General features: G+C 57.8%; 1 protein-coding gene across 1 annotated transcript in view; it reads right to left on the reverse strand.

The window, feature by feature from the left end:
- Positions 1 to 18,603, reverse strand: part of ELN (elastin) — a 43,669-nt gene extending 25,066 nt beyond the window's left edge. Inside the window, 18 exon segments of the mRNA XM_008581617.1 lie at positions 827 to 895; positions 978 to 1,100; positions 2,426 to 2,479; positions 2,720 to 2,779; positions 3,173 to 3,214; positions 3,712 to 3,783; positions 4,266 to 4,295; positions 4,639 to 4,710; positions 5,697 to 5,744; positions 6,417 to 6,479; positions 6,562 to 6,621; positions 6,957 to 7,049; positions 7,580 to 7,615; positions 8,848 to 8,877; positions 11,043 to 11,075; positions 11,576 to 11,605; positions 12,850 to 12,900; positions 18,522 to 18,603. Of these exon segments, the coding sequence (XP_008579839.1) occupies positions 827 to 895; positions 978 to 1,100; positions 2,426 to 2,479; positions 2,720 to 2,779; positions 3,173 to 3,214; positions 3,712 to 3,783; positions 4,266 to 4,295; positions 4,639 to 4,710; positions 5,697 to 5,744; positions 6,417 to 6,479; positions 6,562 to 6,621; positions 6,957 to 7,049; positions 7,580 to 7,615; positions 8,848 to 8,877; positions 11,043 to 11,075; positions 11,576 to 11,605; positions 12,850 to 12,900; positions 18,522 to 18,603 (1,048 nt within the window).
- Positions 18,604 to 18,705: the final 102 nt, after the last annotated feature.

The raw sequence follows: 18,705 nt of genomic DNA on the forward strand, positions 1-18,705 counted from the left end.
GGGACTCCGATGCCTGGGACTCCAACGCCTGGGACTCCAACACCTGGGACTCCAACACCTGGGACTCCAACACCTGGGACTCCAACACCTGGGACTCCCACACCTGGGACTCCGACTCCTGGGACTCCCACACCTGGGACTCCGATTCCTGGGACTCTGACTCCTGGGACTCCGACTCCTGGGACCCCAACTCCTGGGACCCCGACTCCTGGGACCCCGACTCCTGGGACCCCAGCTACTCCCGGGACCAAGGCTCCAGGAGCTCCTGTAGAAGGAAAACGATTGTTTTGTCCTGAACCCTATGGGAACCTCAGAAGGACAGTGGTTCAGGGAAGCTACAAGAGTGACAATTGGTCCTGAGTGCAGGATTCCAGGTGAGGTAGCGTTTCCTTTGCATGGATCCAACTCATCAGAGAGATAGAAGGGACTTAGGGAGTCCCTAAAGAGCTCAAAGGGGTTGGACCTGTGGGCTGGGAAGAACATGGTCTGTTTCTAAAGCCAAGTCAGATTCTCGCCACTGGGTTCCCAGGCAGTCAATGCAGCAGATGCCTGTGGCTGGCCCTGGGGAGGATGAAGTGGGGGAGACAGGTGCTCCACAGAGTCCCCCTCCCTCTGCTGAGTTTATCAGTGGGAGATAGCATCCAGGTAGAGTGACCAGATGGGCAAGACATGGAGGTACGAGCAGTGTGTGTTTGGGGAGGGGGTAGGGAGGCCTCCGTAGATGGACGAAGGCCCAGTCCACCAGCTTGTAGGATTGGGGTTCCCAAGGCCCATGCAGAGTCCAGGGCAGCCCTGAGCCCTGAGCCTGCCACCCAGGGGCACTCACCATACTTGGCTGCCTTCGCAGCAGCAGCAGCAGCAGCAGCAGCAGCAGCCGCAGCTGGAGTCGCGGCCCCTGGAAAGACCGCCACAGAGGGTGGGTCCTTTCCCCATGGCCTTCTCAAGGACAACCCCACTCCCTGGGGAGCTGACACTACCTGCAATGCCTCCAATCCCAGGAATTGCACCAGGAACTGCACCAGGAATTGCACCAGGAACTGCGCCAGGAATTGCACCAGGAATGCCAGCCCCTCCAACACCAGGGAGGACTCCTCCAGCACCTGTGGGGTGGGGACAGATCGATGTGGCTTCCCAGGACCTCTCCTGAGGCCTGGCAGGAAGTCCACTTAGATGCCGGCATTTTAACCAGTGCAGGCTCCATCCGGGAGTGAGGCCCAGGCGTCTCCGGCTGGGCCTGCTTGGGAAGGCCCCCACCCCGCTGTTCCTTGACTCACCCCCAAAGTGTCCATTTCAACACACTCATTAAGGGACTTGTATGTTTTCAGACAAATCCCATTCTAATCGCCGCCACATACTGCGAAACCACAAGTGGCGCTCCCCGGGCCAGAGGGGCCCCTGCAGGAATGTTCAAGGCTTCCTCTCCCTGCGTTCCGAAGACTCCGCCAAGTTTGTGTTTGTAATCCCAGCGCCGGCCGCCTGGCTCTGGCAGCCCCTCGCAGCCTGCTCTCCTGCCCCCACATTCCAGCCTTCCCCACCAGCCAAGGAGCCTCGGGCGCCTGCAGGGAGGGCCTGTGGGGCCTCCGTGGGTCAGGCCCCGGCTCAGTCTTCTCCCCACACTCTTGCCCCGTGGGCTGGGCTGGGCTGGGCTCAGGGTGGGCACAGGAAGGGCTTCCCGGGCCTGGGGTCTGACCCTGAGCTCCCTCTGCCCACTGCACGGGCATAGTAAGAAGACCCTGTTGCATGTGCAGCAGCGCTGCCCAAGGAACCATGGGCTTGAAGAGCGAGGTAACATTTTTATAGTGTACATTAAATTGATACGTACCTATTAATTTTTTAAAATGCTTGTATATATACCACCCCAAATTATCTTTCTAACCACCGTGGTATTCACTCCTTCTGCTCAAGCCCCTCCTTTCTGTTTTAACCACATGGCCAGTCCACCTGATCAAATGTCACTTTCTCTGGGAAGCCTTCCTGATTTTCCCCAGGTAGAAATAATGCCTCTGTCTGCTCCACTCCCACCACAGAGCCTCCAGTCTCCAGCAGAGCTCATCTGTCCCCAATCTCTGACGTGAATGGGTGGAAGAAAGGAGCAAGGGAGGGAAGAGGGACAGAGAGAGGGACTGATGGGTTCATGGGTGGATGAAGAATTGGGGGAGGGAAGGAGAGAGGGATAGATGAATGGATGGAGGAACAGAGGGAGGGATGGATGGATGAACGGATGGATGGAGGGATGGGGGAGCGAGGGATGGGGGAGGGAAGGAAAGAGAGAGGGCTAGATGGCTGGTAATGCTGAGCAGGTTGGATAAATGGGGAGGCAGGGGCCACCTTGGTCAGTTATGTGTGAAGCAGGCTCTCAGTGTCACAGGGATGGGGAGGCTGGGCTGGGTGGGGGCTTGCAGGCGGGGGCTCCAGAGGCACTCACCATACTTCGCTGCTTTAGCTGCTGCTGCTGCTGCAGCAGCCTGGGGACCAACTCCTGGGGGAGGGGAAAGAGGAGGGGTGAGACTGAAACCGGTGCTCCTGCACCTCCAGAGCCCGCCTGCTCCAGTTCTCTGACACACGGGTGTGGATGGGGGCTTCACAGCAGGTAGAGGCTGACAGAGCCATCCCACCTCAGTCCTTCCCCAGGTTCAGACCACAGTCTGGATACAGGGGGGCTGGTCTACTTTCTGAGCCTGGGTGGCCCTGGCTGGAAGTGGGGTGAGCCTTTCCTTACCTGTCCCTGTTGGGTAGCCGGCCTTGCCCGCAGCACCAGCCACTCCTCCGGGCCCAAAGCCTGCAGAATGGAGGGGCCTGGCGGTCACCCATGTGGACTTCCCCACTTCTGCCCCCTGCCCTTCAGGGCCGGGTGTCCTGAGTCTCCACCCTGTCACCCCCAGCCAGAGTGAGAACAAATGCAAACATGTGTGTGGGACTGTCATTCCCATTGTACAGATGAGGACACTGAGACTGAGAGAAGAAAAATGGCTCAACAAGTCCGCGTGGTAAGTGGGAGGGCCAGGCTGTCTGAGTCCAAGTTCCAGCTCTTTCATTTGGGGACTTCCATTCCAAGACCCCACCCCTCCCCCAGCTAGGTGCTCTCCTAGCCCAGGGCTGGACCACAGCACCCTTGCCGGGACCTGGAGCTGGAAAGAGCTGGAGGTCCACAAGTCTAGGAGGCCCCACTCACCGTAGGGCAGTTTCCCGGTGCTGTAGGGCAGTCCGTAGCCGCCTGAGGAGAGGGCAGGGCGAGCTCAGGGGCTGCTATGGGGCTGCAGAGGCCCTAGGTGGGAGGCGGGGAGGGAGGACACCCCTGCCCCAGCGCCTGATGACACACCCATCCCCCTGCAAATCCAGGCCCCACTGTGGCCTTAGAGTCTGAGTATATTTTTTCTGTTTCCTCCCCAATGGGAAGCATCTCACTGTCTGAGCTGGCTGTGGAGGTAAGGGTGGGGGTGCCGGTGGGTTGATGTCAGAGGGGTCTTTCCAATGAATGGCATTTCTCACCATCAAGACAAGTGTCTTCCCATCAGGCCTACGGGTCTCTGTGCACGTGTGTGTGTATGTGTGTTTGCTTGTGTGTGCATGCCAGTGAGTCTGCATCTGTGAGACTGACATCCCCACACTTTCCGTGGCTGGTGACCAGAAGTGGGCTTCAATACCCAGGTTTCCCACCCTTGACCCCCTCAGGCTGCCTTCTCAGCCTCTTAAATCCTCCCTCTGACTTACCTGGCAGCTTGGGTGCCTTGATGGGGTACCCCAGTGGGACTCCAGGCTGCTGGCCCCCAAAGGGTCCAACCCCTATGGGAACAAAGAGAGCACTATCAGTTTCCAGTTCCTTGGGCCAGCAGCCACCTCTACACCCTCAGCCTCACGCCCCACTTCCTGCTCAGACAGAAGGAGCTCCCCACTGCACCAGAGACCATCCTGCCTAGGGGTCTTCCCTGTCTCCTCCTGACCCCCGACCCCAGTGACCAGCCACTTCTTTCAGGAACCTGCAGGACTCTCTCCCTCCTAGAGGCTTGCAGCCCTGGCACAGACTGGTGGGTTTTCTGGGCTTGTCTGGGCTGCTACACAGATGGGGATTGGGGTGGAGGAGCAGGCCTGAATTGGTGCTACTTGGTGCTGAAGCCTGTCCAAGGCCTGGAGCAGAAGGCAGGAGGGAGATTGGGCAGGCCTGGGTGGGGTTCTGGGTGCCCAGCCCCTCCTAGGGCAAGAGCCCCTGCCAGGCTGGCCACCCTGCAGACCCTCCCACCCACCTGGGAGGGCCAGCCTTGCCTCACCTGGGATTCCGGCAAAAGCTCCACCTCCACCTGCGATGAAAAAGAGCTGTCACTGCAGTCCTGGCAGCATGGGCCCAGGGCACAGAGGTGCCACGGTCTGGTGCCAGGCAGCACCGAGGGGCGGGCAGGCCCGAGCAGCGGCCAGTTCTGCCCAGACCACCGGCTCCTGCAGCCCTCCCACACACTCTGGGATTTCTGAGCAGTGCCCTGCCTGTCTCAACCAGCTGTACCAGAGCTGGAGCACAAGAGGTGCCCACCCAGAAGGTCCCAAGCCAGCCCAGCATCCCAACCCCTAATCTACACCCAAGGCCAAAGGGATCTGCAGGTGGGGAGAGAGCCCCCCCCACGGCCCCCAGCCCAGCTGGCTGCATACCTGGGACCTTGGGCTTGACTCCTGCTCCAGTGGGAACCCCAGGGAGCACCCCCACACCAGGGAACCGAGCTCCTAAGTGGGCAGAGAGGGATCCGGCAGTGAGGGAGTGAGGTGGCCCTGGCAGGCCCAGCTTGGCTCCCTTCCTCGGGTCCCGCAGCTGATCTCAGTACTGACTGTCAGAGACAGGTACGGCCCAGAGGGTGGGCAGAGAAAGACCTGTTTGGTGATGACTTTCCTCCCTGCCTGGCCCAAGGTCAGAAGATCTGAGTTTTAATCCTATTTGCCGGCCTCGTGAGCTGGTGCCCCAGTTGGCCTCATCTTTGAACTGGATTTAATCACAAACGCTGTCCTGACCACCCTCGGCAGACAGGGCAAGGGGGTAAGCTCAAGTGTGCAGTGGGCCATGCCTGCAGGCCAGGGAGCCTGTGCCCTGGGCTCTCACGGTACAGCTCACAACGTGGCCCCCAGGCAGCCATCCAGCTGCAGCCGGGAGCCCATCTGCCAGAGCCTCCTGCATTCAGGCCTCCCCTGGGGCTGGGTGCCTGGGCTGGGCGTGGCAGGGGGAGGGAGGGCCCTTCTGTCAGCAAGCCCTGCAGAGCAGCCTTGATCTGGGCTTTTGGGGGAATTCTGGAGGTCACATGTTGGGTGGGGTGGGCAGGTCCTGGCAGGGAAAGGAGGGTGAAGGGGCAGCTCTTAGGGGTCTCCTGCAGGGTGGACTTGTTGGGCGGGCCCCCTGGTGACTCACAGCTTTTGGGAAACAGCTGGCCACACTGGGGATTCAGTCTGTCCATGGGGACCCGCCTCAGGCTGTGATGATGGTCTGGGCCTGGGGTCAGGGTTTGGGTGGGGCCGGGGCAAGCTGACTAACCCTGGGGGGAAAGACGCCAGGGACCTTAGGTCCATTAGCCTGAACTCTGACACTGAGGGAAACAGCACTGGGCAGGACCCAAGGCCTCTGGTGGCCTCTGCTTGGGGGGTGGGGGGAAGAGAGGGGGCACCAGGAAGGCTGATGGGGCTGCTTTTCTTCCTATAGGGCCCCTTCTCCTCCTCGCCCTCACCTGTGCCTGGGAGCACTCCACCTGGATATACTCCTGGGAGCCCCACACCTGCGGCCAAAAGAAGAAGGAGGCACCATGAGCAGCAGCTCAGCCTCCAGGGACCCCTCCCCAGCCTTTCCCACACCGGCAGCTCCACGGATCCTGAACCAGCAGCCCCTGTGCCCGACGGGGACAGCCAGGGACAGACGGGTGGCCGCAGCCTTCCTCCCACAAGTTTCGGAAGTCCTCTGCAAACCCTTCTTCTGTGTGTGGATTTATCTCCATCTCCTGGAGCCTGTTTACACAGCCGGGCCAGCCCACCTCTGGCTAACAGCTTCCAGATGTCCCCTCCCTGCTGTGTGGACTCAGGCAGCCTTTTGTTTAACCCAAAGTCACTTCCTAAAGGGCTTGGCACAGCCGAATGAGCACCAGATGGGCTGGGCTCCCCGCAGCTCCGCCATGATCAGCCACAGGCCCTTCCACACTGACTTGCCATTCTGAGCCTCAGTTTCCCCATTTGTCTTCCAACAGCCTGCCACAGAGCCTGTCTCTGAGGTCTCTTTCTGCTCCAAGATCCTGGGAGAAGGGCCTGGAAGGTAAGCCAGGTTCCCCCATTTTACAGACGCAGGACCATGTCTGGGTCTGGCTAGTGGCCCTGCCCGCTGCAGCCAGGTCCGCCCTTCCTTCCCCAGTCTGACCTCTCTGACCTCTGCCCTCCAGCCCCAGGGATTCCACACTGACCGGGCACTTTTCCAGGTTTTGCTCCAGCTCCAACTCCAACTCCCGCACCAGGCACCACCACACCTACTACGGAAGGGGCCTCATCAGAGTTAGCTACCCCTGGGCCTGCAGCCTTCACCTAGGGAGCTCAGGTCAAGCACCATACCTGGAGGCACTCCTAAGCCGTCGACTGCACGGACACCACCAACACCAACGCCACCAACACCTATAGAGCCAGCAGTTAAAGAGGTGAGGGATCATATCAGGAACAGTGGAAGGAGGAAGGTCCCTGGACTGCACATTGAGGTCTGGCCCTGCCACCAGCTCCCTTTGAGAATGGGCACAGCTAGCTGCCTCCCAAGCCTCACAAACATCTTAGCAAGGAGGCTCCTGGACTGCAGGGCAGGCTGGACAGAAGGACAGACAGATGGTGGGGGACAGAGGGGAGATGAGCATCTTGCCCACCTGCCTCCCAGGCCTAGGGGAGGGAAGGTTCTTTGCAAGGAGGAGAACACATGGAAGCCAGAGGGCTTATGGCATGTCCCAAAGAGTGCCACTCACCGGCCTTGGCAGCTTTGTAGGCTGCAGCGGCACCGGCAACTCCACCAGGCACCACAGCACCTGGGAAGGCTCCTGCAGGGAAGGCACCGAGCCCTGCAGAGGGGAGGACACGGTGAAGTCCTGAGCCTCCGCACCTGTGGAGGCTCCTATGTCCCAGCCCCACCTCACCCTGCCCCACTCGAGAAGCACATTCAAGGCTCCTCTGCTCTTTGCAGGACTCCAGTGCCAAGCAGCGACTGCTGCCCACCAGAACAAGAGTCAGCGTTGGAGGTTAATGTACCAGACCACTCTGCTCAGCCTGACAAAACCGCACATGTCTTTTGGTGTCAAACTTTGACACCCACCTCCTCCAGGATGCCTTCCTGGGCCCTGGCTGAGCTGAGTGACTCCTCTGAGCTCCTTTGGCCCCTGGAACTTGCTGCCCCCAGCCCTCATCACTACATTGTAACTGTACTCAGTTACTCAGCTGTGATTCCCTCATGCTTGGGGCAGCTGTTTGGGGCAAGTGTTAGAGTCCCCTATCAGTGCCCAGATAGAATCTGACCTGTACCCCTGTATTCCGACTGCCCTCCACACCAAGCAGATGCTTGGGTTGGGCTCAGGGATTGGGAGTCAGCACTAACCTGCCCCAGGGACAACGCCTGCGAGCCCTCCAGGACCTGCAGGGAGGAGACAGAAAACAGGTGAGGAGAGGCTGTGGTGTGGGCATCATTCCTGGGCCCAGGGTGAGAAGGGTCTCATGGAGCGGGGGCAGGAACCTGGCAGTGCTGGGATCAGCGTGCAGCCACTTGGGTCCCTCAGACTTTGGCACTCAGGGGCATCGATCTTGATAAAATAGCAGCCACTGTTTAGTGACCAACTACTACGTGTGGTGCCGTGTAGACGTGATTGCGCTGACACTCCTTAACAAGACTTGGCCAGGCCTGGATTTCTTCTAGAAGGTCTGCCAGCTAACAGGATCCAGCAGGGCTTTCTGTGAGCGCTGGAGCTGAGCAGAGTCTGTGAGCAAGACCTCACCCAAGCCAGGCCCTGCCCTGATCCCACCCTAGTCACTGCCACCACCCCAGGCCTCTGCTCTGCTTCCTGAAAATGTCCCCTGACTCAGCCTCTCCCCTTCACTTGTTTCTGGGAGCCCCTCTGTTCCCCACCATCTGTCTGTCCTTCTGTCCAGCCTGCCCTGCAGTCCAGGAGCCTCTTTGGTAAGATGTTTATGAGACACCAAATGGGTCCCTCTGGCTTCTACCTCTAGGCCCAATTGCTCCTTCTCCCCCTCCAAGACACATTCCTTGGCCTCGGCCAGGACCGATGGGCAATCAGGTTGGAGTTCACACCATGCCAGTTTGTTTCCAGTTACATGAGACTCACTCCTGCAAACACCAGTCCTGGCTGCTGGGGTCCCGAGGCCCAAGGATGAGCTCTCTCCAGGGACCAACCCCAAACATGGGGCCTGCTGAGCCCCGGAGGGGTCTACCTGAAAGTGATCTCCTCCCTCACCATCCCTCCCCGCTCATCTCCTACTTCTGTGGCCTGGACCTGGCTGAAGCTCAGTCAACCCTTCTGCTGGATGGGGCTCTCACTCCAGGCAGGCGGGAGTGGTATGGTGGTCAGGAGGGCCTGGGCCCTGCTGGTGCACTTCCCAACACTACAGGTCCTGCCACTCCCCAGTCTGTCAGCAGCTTCTCTCAAGCCAGGCCTGTTTCCTGAGCTCCGAGAGGGTAGGGGACACACTCAAACCTTTCCTGAAGCTGGGGACTGAACAGGAAGCAAGAAGGCGCTGGGGCAGGGCCTGAGGGGAGCCCTTCTGCAGTCATCTGCCCTTTTCTCAGGGTCCCACCTTCTGGCATGACCAGTTCCTCCCCCAACCCCCTTGCCCTCCTTTCTTTTGGCTCACCTGCTCCAAATGCCCCGAGGGCTCCAGCACCTGCAAAGGAGGAGAAAGCAGGGAGAAGCTGACCACAGCTGGGAGTCTGGGAACCCAGCCAGCCCAACCCTCTTTCTTTCTGGAGTCAGAGTTCTGGATTCAGATCCCGCTGCCCCGACCCACTCTCTGTGTGTATGAGCAAGTCATTTCACCTCTCTGAGTCTCAGTTTCCCCATATACAAAGTGGCCATTACATCCCCCGCCATCCGGGGACCAGTGAGCAGAAAGCACCTGGTGTGTGCAACTTGCCAGGGCACCTGGTGGGTGCTCCCCGGCTCCTTCTGGTCCTTGCTTGCGTGCCTCGTGGTGGGAGGGTGGCCTCCAGCTAGTGCTCAGGGTGTGGGTAGTACAGGCTCCCAGCTGCCTGGTCCCCCGCTGAGAGCTGAGGCAGGGTGGGGCCAGTCCCAGAGCCAGCTAGCCTGCCCACTGCTGGCGCCCACATGGAGGCGCAGCTGCCAGGCCACCCACCCTCCATCACCAAGGGATTAATTGTTCCCGAGCACACACACGCTCCCTGTGCCCCAGTCCATCCTGCATGGACAGGCCCGGATGGCCCCCTGGCCCGGATGTGGGGAGCTTCCCTGGGGGTGCCACTGTGGCTCTGCCAAGGCCTTTGTAGCCCTGAGTCCTGAGGCTGAAAGATGACCTCACAGGGGTCATAGAATCTGGCCCCCTGCCTGGGGACAGTGACCTTTTCCTCCGGAGGAGATGCCCTGACTTTCCTTTTGGTCTAAGTCTTCACCCTGAGCTGGAAGTTCTTTCAGAAGACTAGCCTAAATCTTTCATTAATAAAAGCTTCACTTAAGCAGCCAAACTTCATGGGACTCTATTAAATTGTCTCAGTCTTCCCTCCAGTGTTTAATCACAACCTGCCATGTGTTCCCTGCTGCCAGTAGGATCAATCAATGCACCCTCTAGCTATGCAGTCATGACCTCCATGACTGGGGTCTTCTGGGCCAGCACATTCCTGCCTCCATACCTTCTCTTGTCTAGCCCTCCCTGTATTCTCTCCACCATCAAAGACCCCACCGAGATCCCTCACCCTCCAGGAAGACAGGATGCAGGTTCTGCTAGGGAGAAGCAGTAAGCCCCAAGGTCTCCTTGCCTCGCAGACCCTTGCAGACCCCAGCAACCCCATGGCCTGGGCACCCTGCCTCCGCCTCCCTTGCCTGGCCCCAGTCCTGGAGTTTCACAACCCAGATGGGCTTTCAGTGGAGGGATCTGGGTCTTGCAGATTCATTTGCACTTGGATCATTGACCATCAGGATTTCGTAAGAGCTGTTGGACATCCAAACTGTGTCCTAGAGCCTCGGGCCTCAGAGCCAGGCGACACAGTGCAGGGTGGGGACACGCCAAGGCCACATGTGGAGCATCTCATGCCGAGAGGCCTTAAGTCCAGACAGAGATGCCGTTTCCTCCACCTGCTCCTTATCTACCAGTGTCTGCTGAAGGGATCCACTTCCTCTCCTTCCTGGGGTGCATATCCTGGAGCTGATAGTAAACCCCGGTGGCAGATCCCAGCCCCATGGGTGAGGCCAGTATAGATCCAGCCACACCTTCTTCCTGGAAAACTCCATGGTCTGAACACAGCTGGAAGAGCCTGGGATCAGAAAGGGAACTCATCTGGGGCCAGGATCAGTACTCAGCCTGGGGTTAAGCTCAAGGCTTAGTCTGGGGTCTGGGTTCAGCCTGGGACCAGTGCTCAGTCTGGGATCTGGATAAAGGCTCAGACTGGCATCAAGGTCAGGGCTATCTGGGGTCTTAGCCTGGGCTTAGGCTCTGTGTCTCAGCCCCAGAGTGCTGTTTTCCAGGCTTGGTGGCCACTAGAACATTAATCACTACCTTAGCTTCCAGCAGCAGGGCTGTTTCTGAGACCCTGTGCAGAGGGGAGTCTCCAGGCAGCTGGGCACATAGGCACTTGCAAGGTAGATGCTGGACTCTCCTCACAAATGGGGGACATTGAGCTGCCTCCAGCCTCCTGTTACTTGAGGGCCTGGTGCCCGGCCGGGCCTGCTGATCCCCAGGGAGCGGCCCACACCTCCCTCTCTCCTCCCGCCTCTTGGCTCCCTTGCCTGGTTCACAGATCTGCAGGCCCTTCCCTCCCAGGGCCCTTTGCCCTCTCTCAGCACCCTGAGGCCTCGGGTCTTACCTGGCTGGGCTCTTACCTGTCTTGAGTGGTTTGCCTCCAGGCCCCAGTGCTGCAGAGGAGAGAGATGGAAGTGAATAGGGAGCCCAGCCCACCTGTCCTATCAATTATACACCCCCGCCCGCCCAGGCAGAGCAAAGGCATCTGAGGTTTCCTGCCCCAGGTCCTAAAGGGCTGTCAGGGTGGGTCCTTCCCCCACACTCAGAGCTGCTGGGAGCTCTGCTGTGCCCTGATTTGTGGTTTATGCTCTCTGAGCCCCAGTTTCCCAACCTCAAAAGGGAACGATGATATCCACGCAGCTGGTTTGGAGGGATATTTTTGAGGAACAAAAGAAATATAAAGAATTCAGGGGCCCAGAGAAAGAGCCTAGGGGGAGGGGCTCGGGAGGCCAGTGGGTGCTGGTGCTCAGACACCTCCCTTGCCCCTGGATGCTCAATCTGTAAGGGACACTTGATTCTTGGGCCTCTTGAGGTTCTCAGGTCTGAGGCTGTGTGTGGTTGGGTGACGACCAGACCCCTCCAGTGAGGAAGCAAGTTTGGTTTCCGAGCTCACCTCCTCCTCCCAGGGCTCCAAGACCAGCCCCTGTATTGAGACAGACAGACACAGAGAACCATCAGTGCCCCTGCAGACAGGCCACCCTTCTACCCATGGTCAAATCCATCACTGCCTAGCTCCGTGACCTTGGGCAAGTCTCAACCTCTGCGAGCCTCAGTTTCTTTGTCTGTTTCATTGGGCTAACAGCCCTGTGTCAGTTTGTGCCTGGGGGAGTGCTGGAAGATCCCACCATTTCCACGTTAGTTCTGAACACTCAAATACTTTATTTTCTTGGCAGCTGGACAGTATGGGGATCTGAAACCTTGACCTTGGTGTTATCAGCACCACACTCTATTGAGTGAGCCAACTGGCCAGCCCTCCGATACTTTTTAAGTACTGAAAATATTACTCTTGATTTTTCAATCTTCCTGAAAACATTATACTTTTTTTTTCTAAATTAAAAGAAAAAAATGACCCCCGATACTATTGTCCCAACATTCTTCCTAGTCTTTTTGGCGGGGGTGTGATTAGTAGTCTCCACATGCACATAGCAATTGCTTTTATTATTATCTTTACTTAAAAACATGTTGCCATTTTGCACAACAGGTGGCATATTCATACTTTGTCATAGCTGTCTAATGGTTCAGAGTTTACTTAATCGTGTAATCGAACCCTTCAGTCAGGTGGGTTTTTTGTTTTACAGTGTTTTGCAAATAATAGTCCTGTGACTTGTGGCAGATTGTTCTTCTTCTTTTTTTTTTTTTTCCCAATTACTTCCACTGAATGGGTTTCCAAGAGTGGGATTGATGGTTCAAGACTGTGAACCTTCTCACAGCAGGAGTGCGTGAGTGAAGACGCTAGCCTCACGACCTCGAGTTTCCTCTTTCAGAAAGTTTAGGCTCTTCACAGCTGTAAAACAGTGTCACATTAACTGCATTTTTTTTTCCTTTTTGTCTTTTTTCGTGACCGGCAACGGATCGCAACCCTCAGTGTCGCGCCCATACCGGACCGGGACCGGCAACGGGATCGCAACCCTCGGTGTTGCTCCCGCGCCTCGCTCAGCCAGTGAGCGGGAACCGGTCTGTATGTGGGATCCGAACCCTCGGCGGGAGCGCCGCCGCGCTTCCCAAGTGGCGCACTACAGCAGTGCGCCACCGGGCCGGCCCCGTAACTGCATTTTTAAGAGGGTCTGACTTGTGGGTCCTCGGCGGTAGGCGTGTCAAAATGTGCATCTCTTAGGAATATCATTATCAGCTGCCTTCCTGGGTGTGCGGAAGTTTCATGTACATTACCTGGATAAAAGGCTCCTCCGGGAACTCCACCAGGAACCGCCCCTGGGACCCCTGCAAGGAAGCAGGCAGAGTCTTCCATTAGCTAGAACTAACAAAAGCATGGTAACACTGGTGACGACGATGGTGACAATGATATTGCTTGTCCACAAAGCAGTTTCTGTTCACCAAGCCATTTCTGTTTACAAAGTGTTTTCTGATGTTCCTTAGAGTGGCCTGCAAGGTTGGAAGGGCAGGGCTTACTATCATTGCTTCAACAGATGTGAAAATCAGGCTTGGAGAGGTTAAGAGATATGCCTGGGGCCACACAGCTGGAAAGAGACGGAGCCTGCATTCAAACTCCAGCCTCTCCTCTGAGTGTGGTGGACTCCGGAGCCTGCGTTCAAACTCCAGCCTCTCCTCTGAGTGTGGTGGTTTGCATTGTGTTACCTGGTTCTCTTCGGAGGCGGTGCCTGCGGCCAGGGAGAGGGCCGGAGAGGGGCTGGGTCTGAGCGCCTCTCACAGGGCAGCTGACTGCGGCTCTGAGCAGTGGGGCTGGGGCCAGAGCCATGGAGGGCAGGCTGAGCTGCGACGGCAAGTGGTAAGGAAAAGCAGCCGCTGCCAGCAAACATGCAGCCATTCCCACACTGATAGGACGGCCTGAGGTCAGCGTCCTCAGCCACTGGGCAGCGGTGCTTGGGTGGGGCTCTGGCTGTCTGACACCGGGCTGTGTTAGGAGGCACTGGGGCTGGAGGGGTACACCATGAATGAGCACAATGAATAGTTTCCTAAGGAAAAGTGAGTTCACAGACCAGGGCAGGGGATGTCTGCCCAGGCCAAGATCACAAGTTCAGTACCCATGGACCAGTGAAGCTGTCACTGGGGAACACTGTGATGCTGGCCCCAGACCCAGGCCTGTGCCATCGTCACGGCCACAGGACAGAATGCCCCCAACCTTGACAAGCCGCCTGGACAATGCCTCAGCACAGCCTTGCACCATCTTGCTGAAAGGGACTGGGAATCTCGTGGGGCAGGGGCAGAGTTGGGGGACAGTGTCAGGCAGCTCTGCAGTGTGTCCAGGGAGGCTTTGAGCCAGACGTCTGGCCTCACAGCCTGGCAACACTGCAAAGCTGGGCTTGTCGGCCGCAGGGCCCTGTCAGCCTCACCACAGCCCAGCAGGCTTGGGGATGCAGAGCTGTCAGGGCCACCCCATGCCAAAGCTCTGGCGCCACCCCATCCCAGGGCTTGGGGCCCCCCAGGGACTGCAATCCAGGCCTGAAGTGTGCGAGCAATCTGGTCGGAGCCTGAGCAGGGCTCAGAGCAGTGGCCCCAGGGGCTGGGCCTGCTAGAAACGAGCACTGTGGCCTGTCATCTGCTGCCAAGTGCGCACATGGCTGCCTCAGGCCTTTGATGCTTCTCTGGCCCCGCCCTCCAGCTCTGAGCCCTGTCTCTTGTGCATCTTTCTCTGCCCCAGCCTCTCTCTTTCCGCCCCTTTCTCTCCCTCTCCCTCCTTCCTCACAGCCCTCTTTCCCCTCCTCTCCACTCTCCAGCTCCAGAGCAGACTGCAGGGAACATCGCAGTGAGTGGGAAGAGCAAGGCGGTCAGGGCAGACCCCTCTGGCTTCTAATCCTGGCATTGCTGCTTCCTACCATCTGTGTGGCCTTGGGCAAGTCATTCAGCCACTCTTAGCCTTAGTTTTCTTTTTTGCAATGTGGGGCTGATAATCGCTACCTAGCAAGTTTGCTGCAAGTTGTCAAAGGGTTCAAGTAAGGGGTCATGTTCTGTCCTGGACTTGGCACATGGTAGTTGGTAAAGAAAAAGAAATGATGGTGACCCTGTGTCTCCACTTTCTCCCACTTTAGTGCACATTATATACAGTAGGTGCTTAATAAACGAAGAGTGAGTTAGGTGGAGGGGAGGCAGGGGGCTGCCTGTGGGTCTGGGTCTGACATCTTTCATCCCCAGCTGCCCTGGGGGTCCTCCCGCCTTGGGCTTGCCGAGCCCTCTGGCCTGGCTGAACCTTGGCTTCCTCTGTCCTGGGGTCTGCTCCCCCACATCCCACCTGTGGCCTGGCCCCTTTGGGGAAGCACTCTGCTTCTCCTCTCCCCAACTCTTCTCTTCTCCCTGCCTCCCACCTCCATGACTCGGCTCCCAACGGTGTTTGCCAAACCCCATGCTGGGGCCACAACAACCTGCAGAGCTGGAGACTTTGATTCCTATTTTGCACCGAGGAAATGGAGAAGGCTGCATGGGTGCCAAGGATCCCTGCCTGTCCTGTTCAAGCGCGGAGGAGGTGAGAACAAAGTAAGACAGGAGTCGACAAAGGGCTTTGAAAAGGCGGCAGCTTCTCTCCAGGCTTCAGTGGGTAATCCTCCTTCCCACCTCCACTCCTTGGCACAAGCCGTTCCTCCTGCCAGGAGTGCCCTCACTTCCTCCAAGAGCTACTCTTCCACCAGGCTGAGCTCAAATCCTCCCTGCTGTTTCCTCTGAGCCCGCGACTCTCCCTGCCGTACAGCTCAGCTGGCCCAAAGTAGCTGGCCTAGAGCACGCCTGTCTTGTTTTATGTGGGTTTGGCTTGTTCCACTGACTGGCCCAGGGTGGAACTTGTCTCTTGCGTCTTAGAATCATAATCCTAGACTCTTTGGGATCATAATAATCTTCGGGCTGGGGCTGGAACTCCTTCTGCAAACATCCCTCATGCTCCTGCTTGCATACCTCGCGTGGCAGGAAGGCAGCAACTTCCAAGGCTGTCAGCTCTACTTGCAGAGAGATCTTCCCCCTACAAAGAGAGAATCTGCTCCTCTGTCTCTCTGATTCTCCCACCAGAGCCCCACAAACTGAGGCTCGCCTCTCATCCACTGATAGCCCCTCAAATATTGGCCCTTCTTTCAAGGTCTAACTCAAATATCACTTCTTCTGTGAAGCCTTCCTGGATTTCCTGGGGCTGCTCCGGGCCACCCCCTCCCCCAGTCCTTCTGCTTCCTGCATTGCTGCACATCTGTGTACACATCAGCCACCCCCAACCAGACAAAACATGGCATCAATAACGAGAGGGCAAATGAAAGCTTAGAAATGTGCACGAATTACAAGGATCGATCAATCTGAGTTAGCAAATTCTGAATAAGAGACTCTATCGTTTTAAAAATTAACATCCCTACAGTCCTCTTATATGATGCATTTTTTGCAGATATTACATTGTTGGAGCCTCCTACCGGAGGGATGGCTCTGTCTCCTCCTACACAGGGACACGTTCACCTCCTGCTGAAGCCGGCAGACACACAGAGTGGACTCAACCTCTAAACCAGAACGTGTCAGCTCTGGAGGCTCATCAGTCACCTGGGGAGCTTCAAAAAAGCATCCAGGTCCAGGCCCCTCCCCAGACCAAATCAAGCAGGAATTCTTGGGTGGGAACTCTAACACTTAGCCAGGGTTGAAAGCCCCAGTTTCAAATCATGTTCAGTTCTGAAATCAGGAGGAAAAAAAAAAAAAGAAAGAAAGAAAGAAAAGAAAAAGCTGATAATATTTCTGGAGGATGGGGAGAGAATTATGCCTGGTTTAATTTCTCATGCTCTCTCTTTAGGCCGGGACAGCTGGTTCTTCACAAGACACTCTTTTGATACCCCCCTGGCAACACCTCAGAGCTCGGGAATTTGTGTGACACCCTCCTCTTTGACGGGAAGCTGGGCTCACTGGGATAGCCAGGTGGGGGCTGTCAGTGTATGACTGAGCCCCCCCCCCCCCCAAGCTCCCAGACCTCTCCAGACTCCAGTAGGCTGTGCAAAAACTCCAGAAGACCTCATCAGTTCACACGCCTCTTACTTGGACTCAGCCAATCCGGCCACCTGGGACAGTTTTATCTTTGCTACGAATGGGCATTTAGTGGTGTTGCTGAGGATACAAGGAAAGGGTTTATTCTGCCCTAGAGCATGAACTTAGCCCTTAAAGGACTCAGCCCCAGGACTGCCCTTGCCCAAATATTGCCTGGTACTTTGCCCCCAACACCCCCATCTTTTGACTCGGTACAGAGAGCTGGCAGCTACTAACCCCCGGGGGCTGCTTTAGCCTGCTCAAGCCTCAGTTTCCCCATTTGTAGAGCGAAGGTAATAATTCCCAACACTCAGGGCACCTGTGATGATTAGCTGCTGTACTGTAGGAGGCAGCACTGTCTGGGAGGGAAGGTAGGCAGGTGCTTGGGGGTCACACCTGGGGGAGGAGGGTCAGAGTTGCTGCTCTCAGGCACTGGCTCGCCACGCCTGCCGGGCCCAGCCTGTCAGTGCCCACATCCCTTGGCCTCGTCCAGGCCTGGGAGCAGACCTTGCGCAGGAAGCTCCTGCTCCCAGCAGTGGGCCCAGCCAATCTCACGGAAACAGCTGCTGCTCCCGCCTGGCCCCCGACTCGAGTCCTGCACACGGGCCCTGCTCCGCCCTGTGGCCCCCACCTCCCACTCAAAGTCTGGTTCTCATGGCAAGGAGGACTCCCGTGGAAACCAGACCCCCTCCCCCCAGACCGCCCCACCAAATGGCTCAGGAGCCTGCACCTCTCTCTTCCCATGGCCGGATGCACCTTCAGTCCTGCGCACTTGGCCACTGTGTAGCAGTGGCACCCTTGAACAGGGCGTACCCTCGAACCCGGTGACCAGCTGCACTCAGGTCTGGGCGCACCCCAGAGGGTTCAGCAATGTCCTAAGGTCCACTCAGTTTCTGCCACTGGCCACGCTCCCTCTGCCGGGAGACAGACACCTTCCCCAGTGTGCCTTTCCTTGCTTGTGCTCCATATCACACACACACACATGCACACACTCACAGTCACACGCACAGTGACAACCACACCAAGTGACAGACCTGGACACCAGATCTACAGGTACCTGTCGGTCAGGTGGCAGACTTCAGCACACCCTACCAGGCCCTGTCAAGCACCCCACCTCCACATATACGCATACACCTATCTAGGGAAGAGCTGTGGAATGGTGGATTCTCGATCATACCCCGGAAAAACTCCTCTTCCATTCAGTGACATCCGTGGGCATATGCACACATCCCCACCTGTGCAGTAAAGCACACAACACACTCGTTCATGCACACACACACACACACACACACACACACACACACTCGGGAGTCCCGGCCCTCCTCACCAGGGACAGACCGCAGGAGCAGCTTTCCAACCCGCAATCCCGTAGTTAATTTAACCGTGACCTTCCTCAGAGGGGAAGCCTGACTCCCCAGGGGTCAGGGAACCTGTTGAGGTCACACAGCTCCCTGCAGCTAGCTGGTTCAAGGCCAGGCCCCCTGCTCCCAGGGCTGGCACACACATCTGGCTAGGTCCACAGGTGTGCAAGCTGCTGGTGACCGCAGACCAACGGGGTCCCAGGGGGCCCATCCCCAGTGTGCTCGAAATGCCCCTGCGGGAGAGCACGGGCCAGAGCAGGGTGGCAAAGCCTGCATGCTGGGGTGGGACCATCCTGAGTCATGGGTGTCTGTTTGACAGGTCCCTCCCCAGCACTGGGCCGGCTCTCAGGAGCAGCAGTTCCAAGGACCCAGTGACTGAGGGGCTTCTGCCTGGGACCCCCTGGAGGACCCGGGGTGGGCTCCCTCTTGTCTGCTGGGCCCCCTGGGGAGAGTCCAGCCACCTGGCCGGGAGGGAGGGTGGCGGGCTGCAGGCAACCCAGGACCGGGACCGGGGCAAAGGGCCCTTACCTCCGGGCTGCGAGGGGTGGAGGACGGCCAGCAGGAGCAGCAGGACTCCGGGCTGCGGGGCAGCCGCCGACAGACCCGCCATCTCGGGGAGAAATGCCCCAGCCTGCTCTCCACGCCTCGTTTTATCCCCAAAGCGTAATTGCTGCCTCGTCGCTGGGCTGCGAGGGAAGGAGGGCGGGCGGGC

This window comes from Galeopterus variegatus, unplaced genomic scaffold, assembly GCF_000696425.1.
Source record: "Galeopterus variegatus unplaced genomic scaffold, G_variegatus-3.0.2 Scaffold2405, whole genome shotgun sequence".
Lineage (NCBI taxonomy): Eukaryota > Metazoa > Chordata > Mammalia > Dermoptera > Cynocephalidae > Galeopterus > Galeopterus variegatus.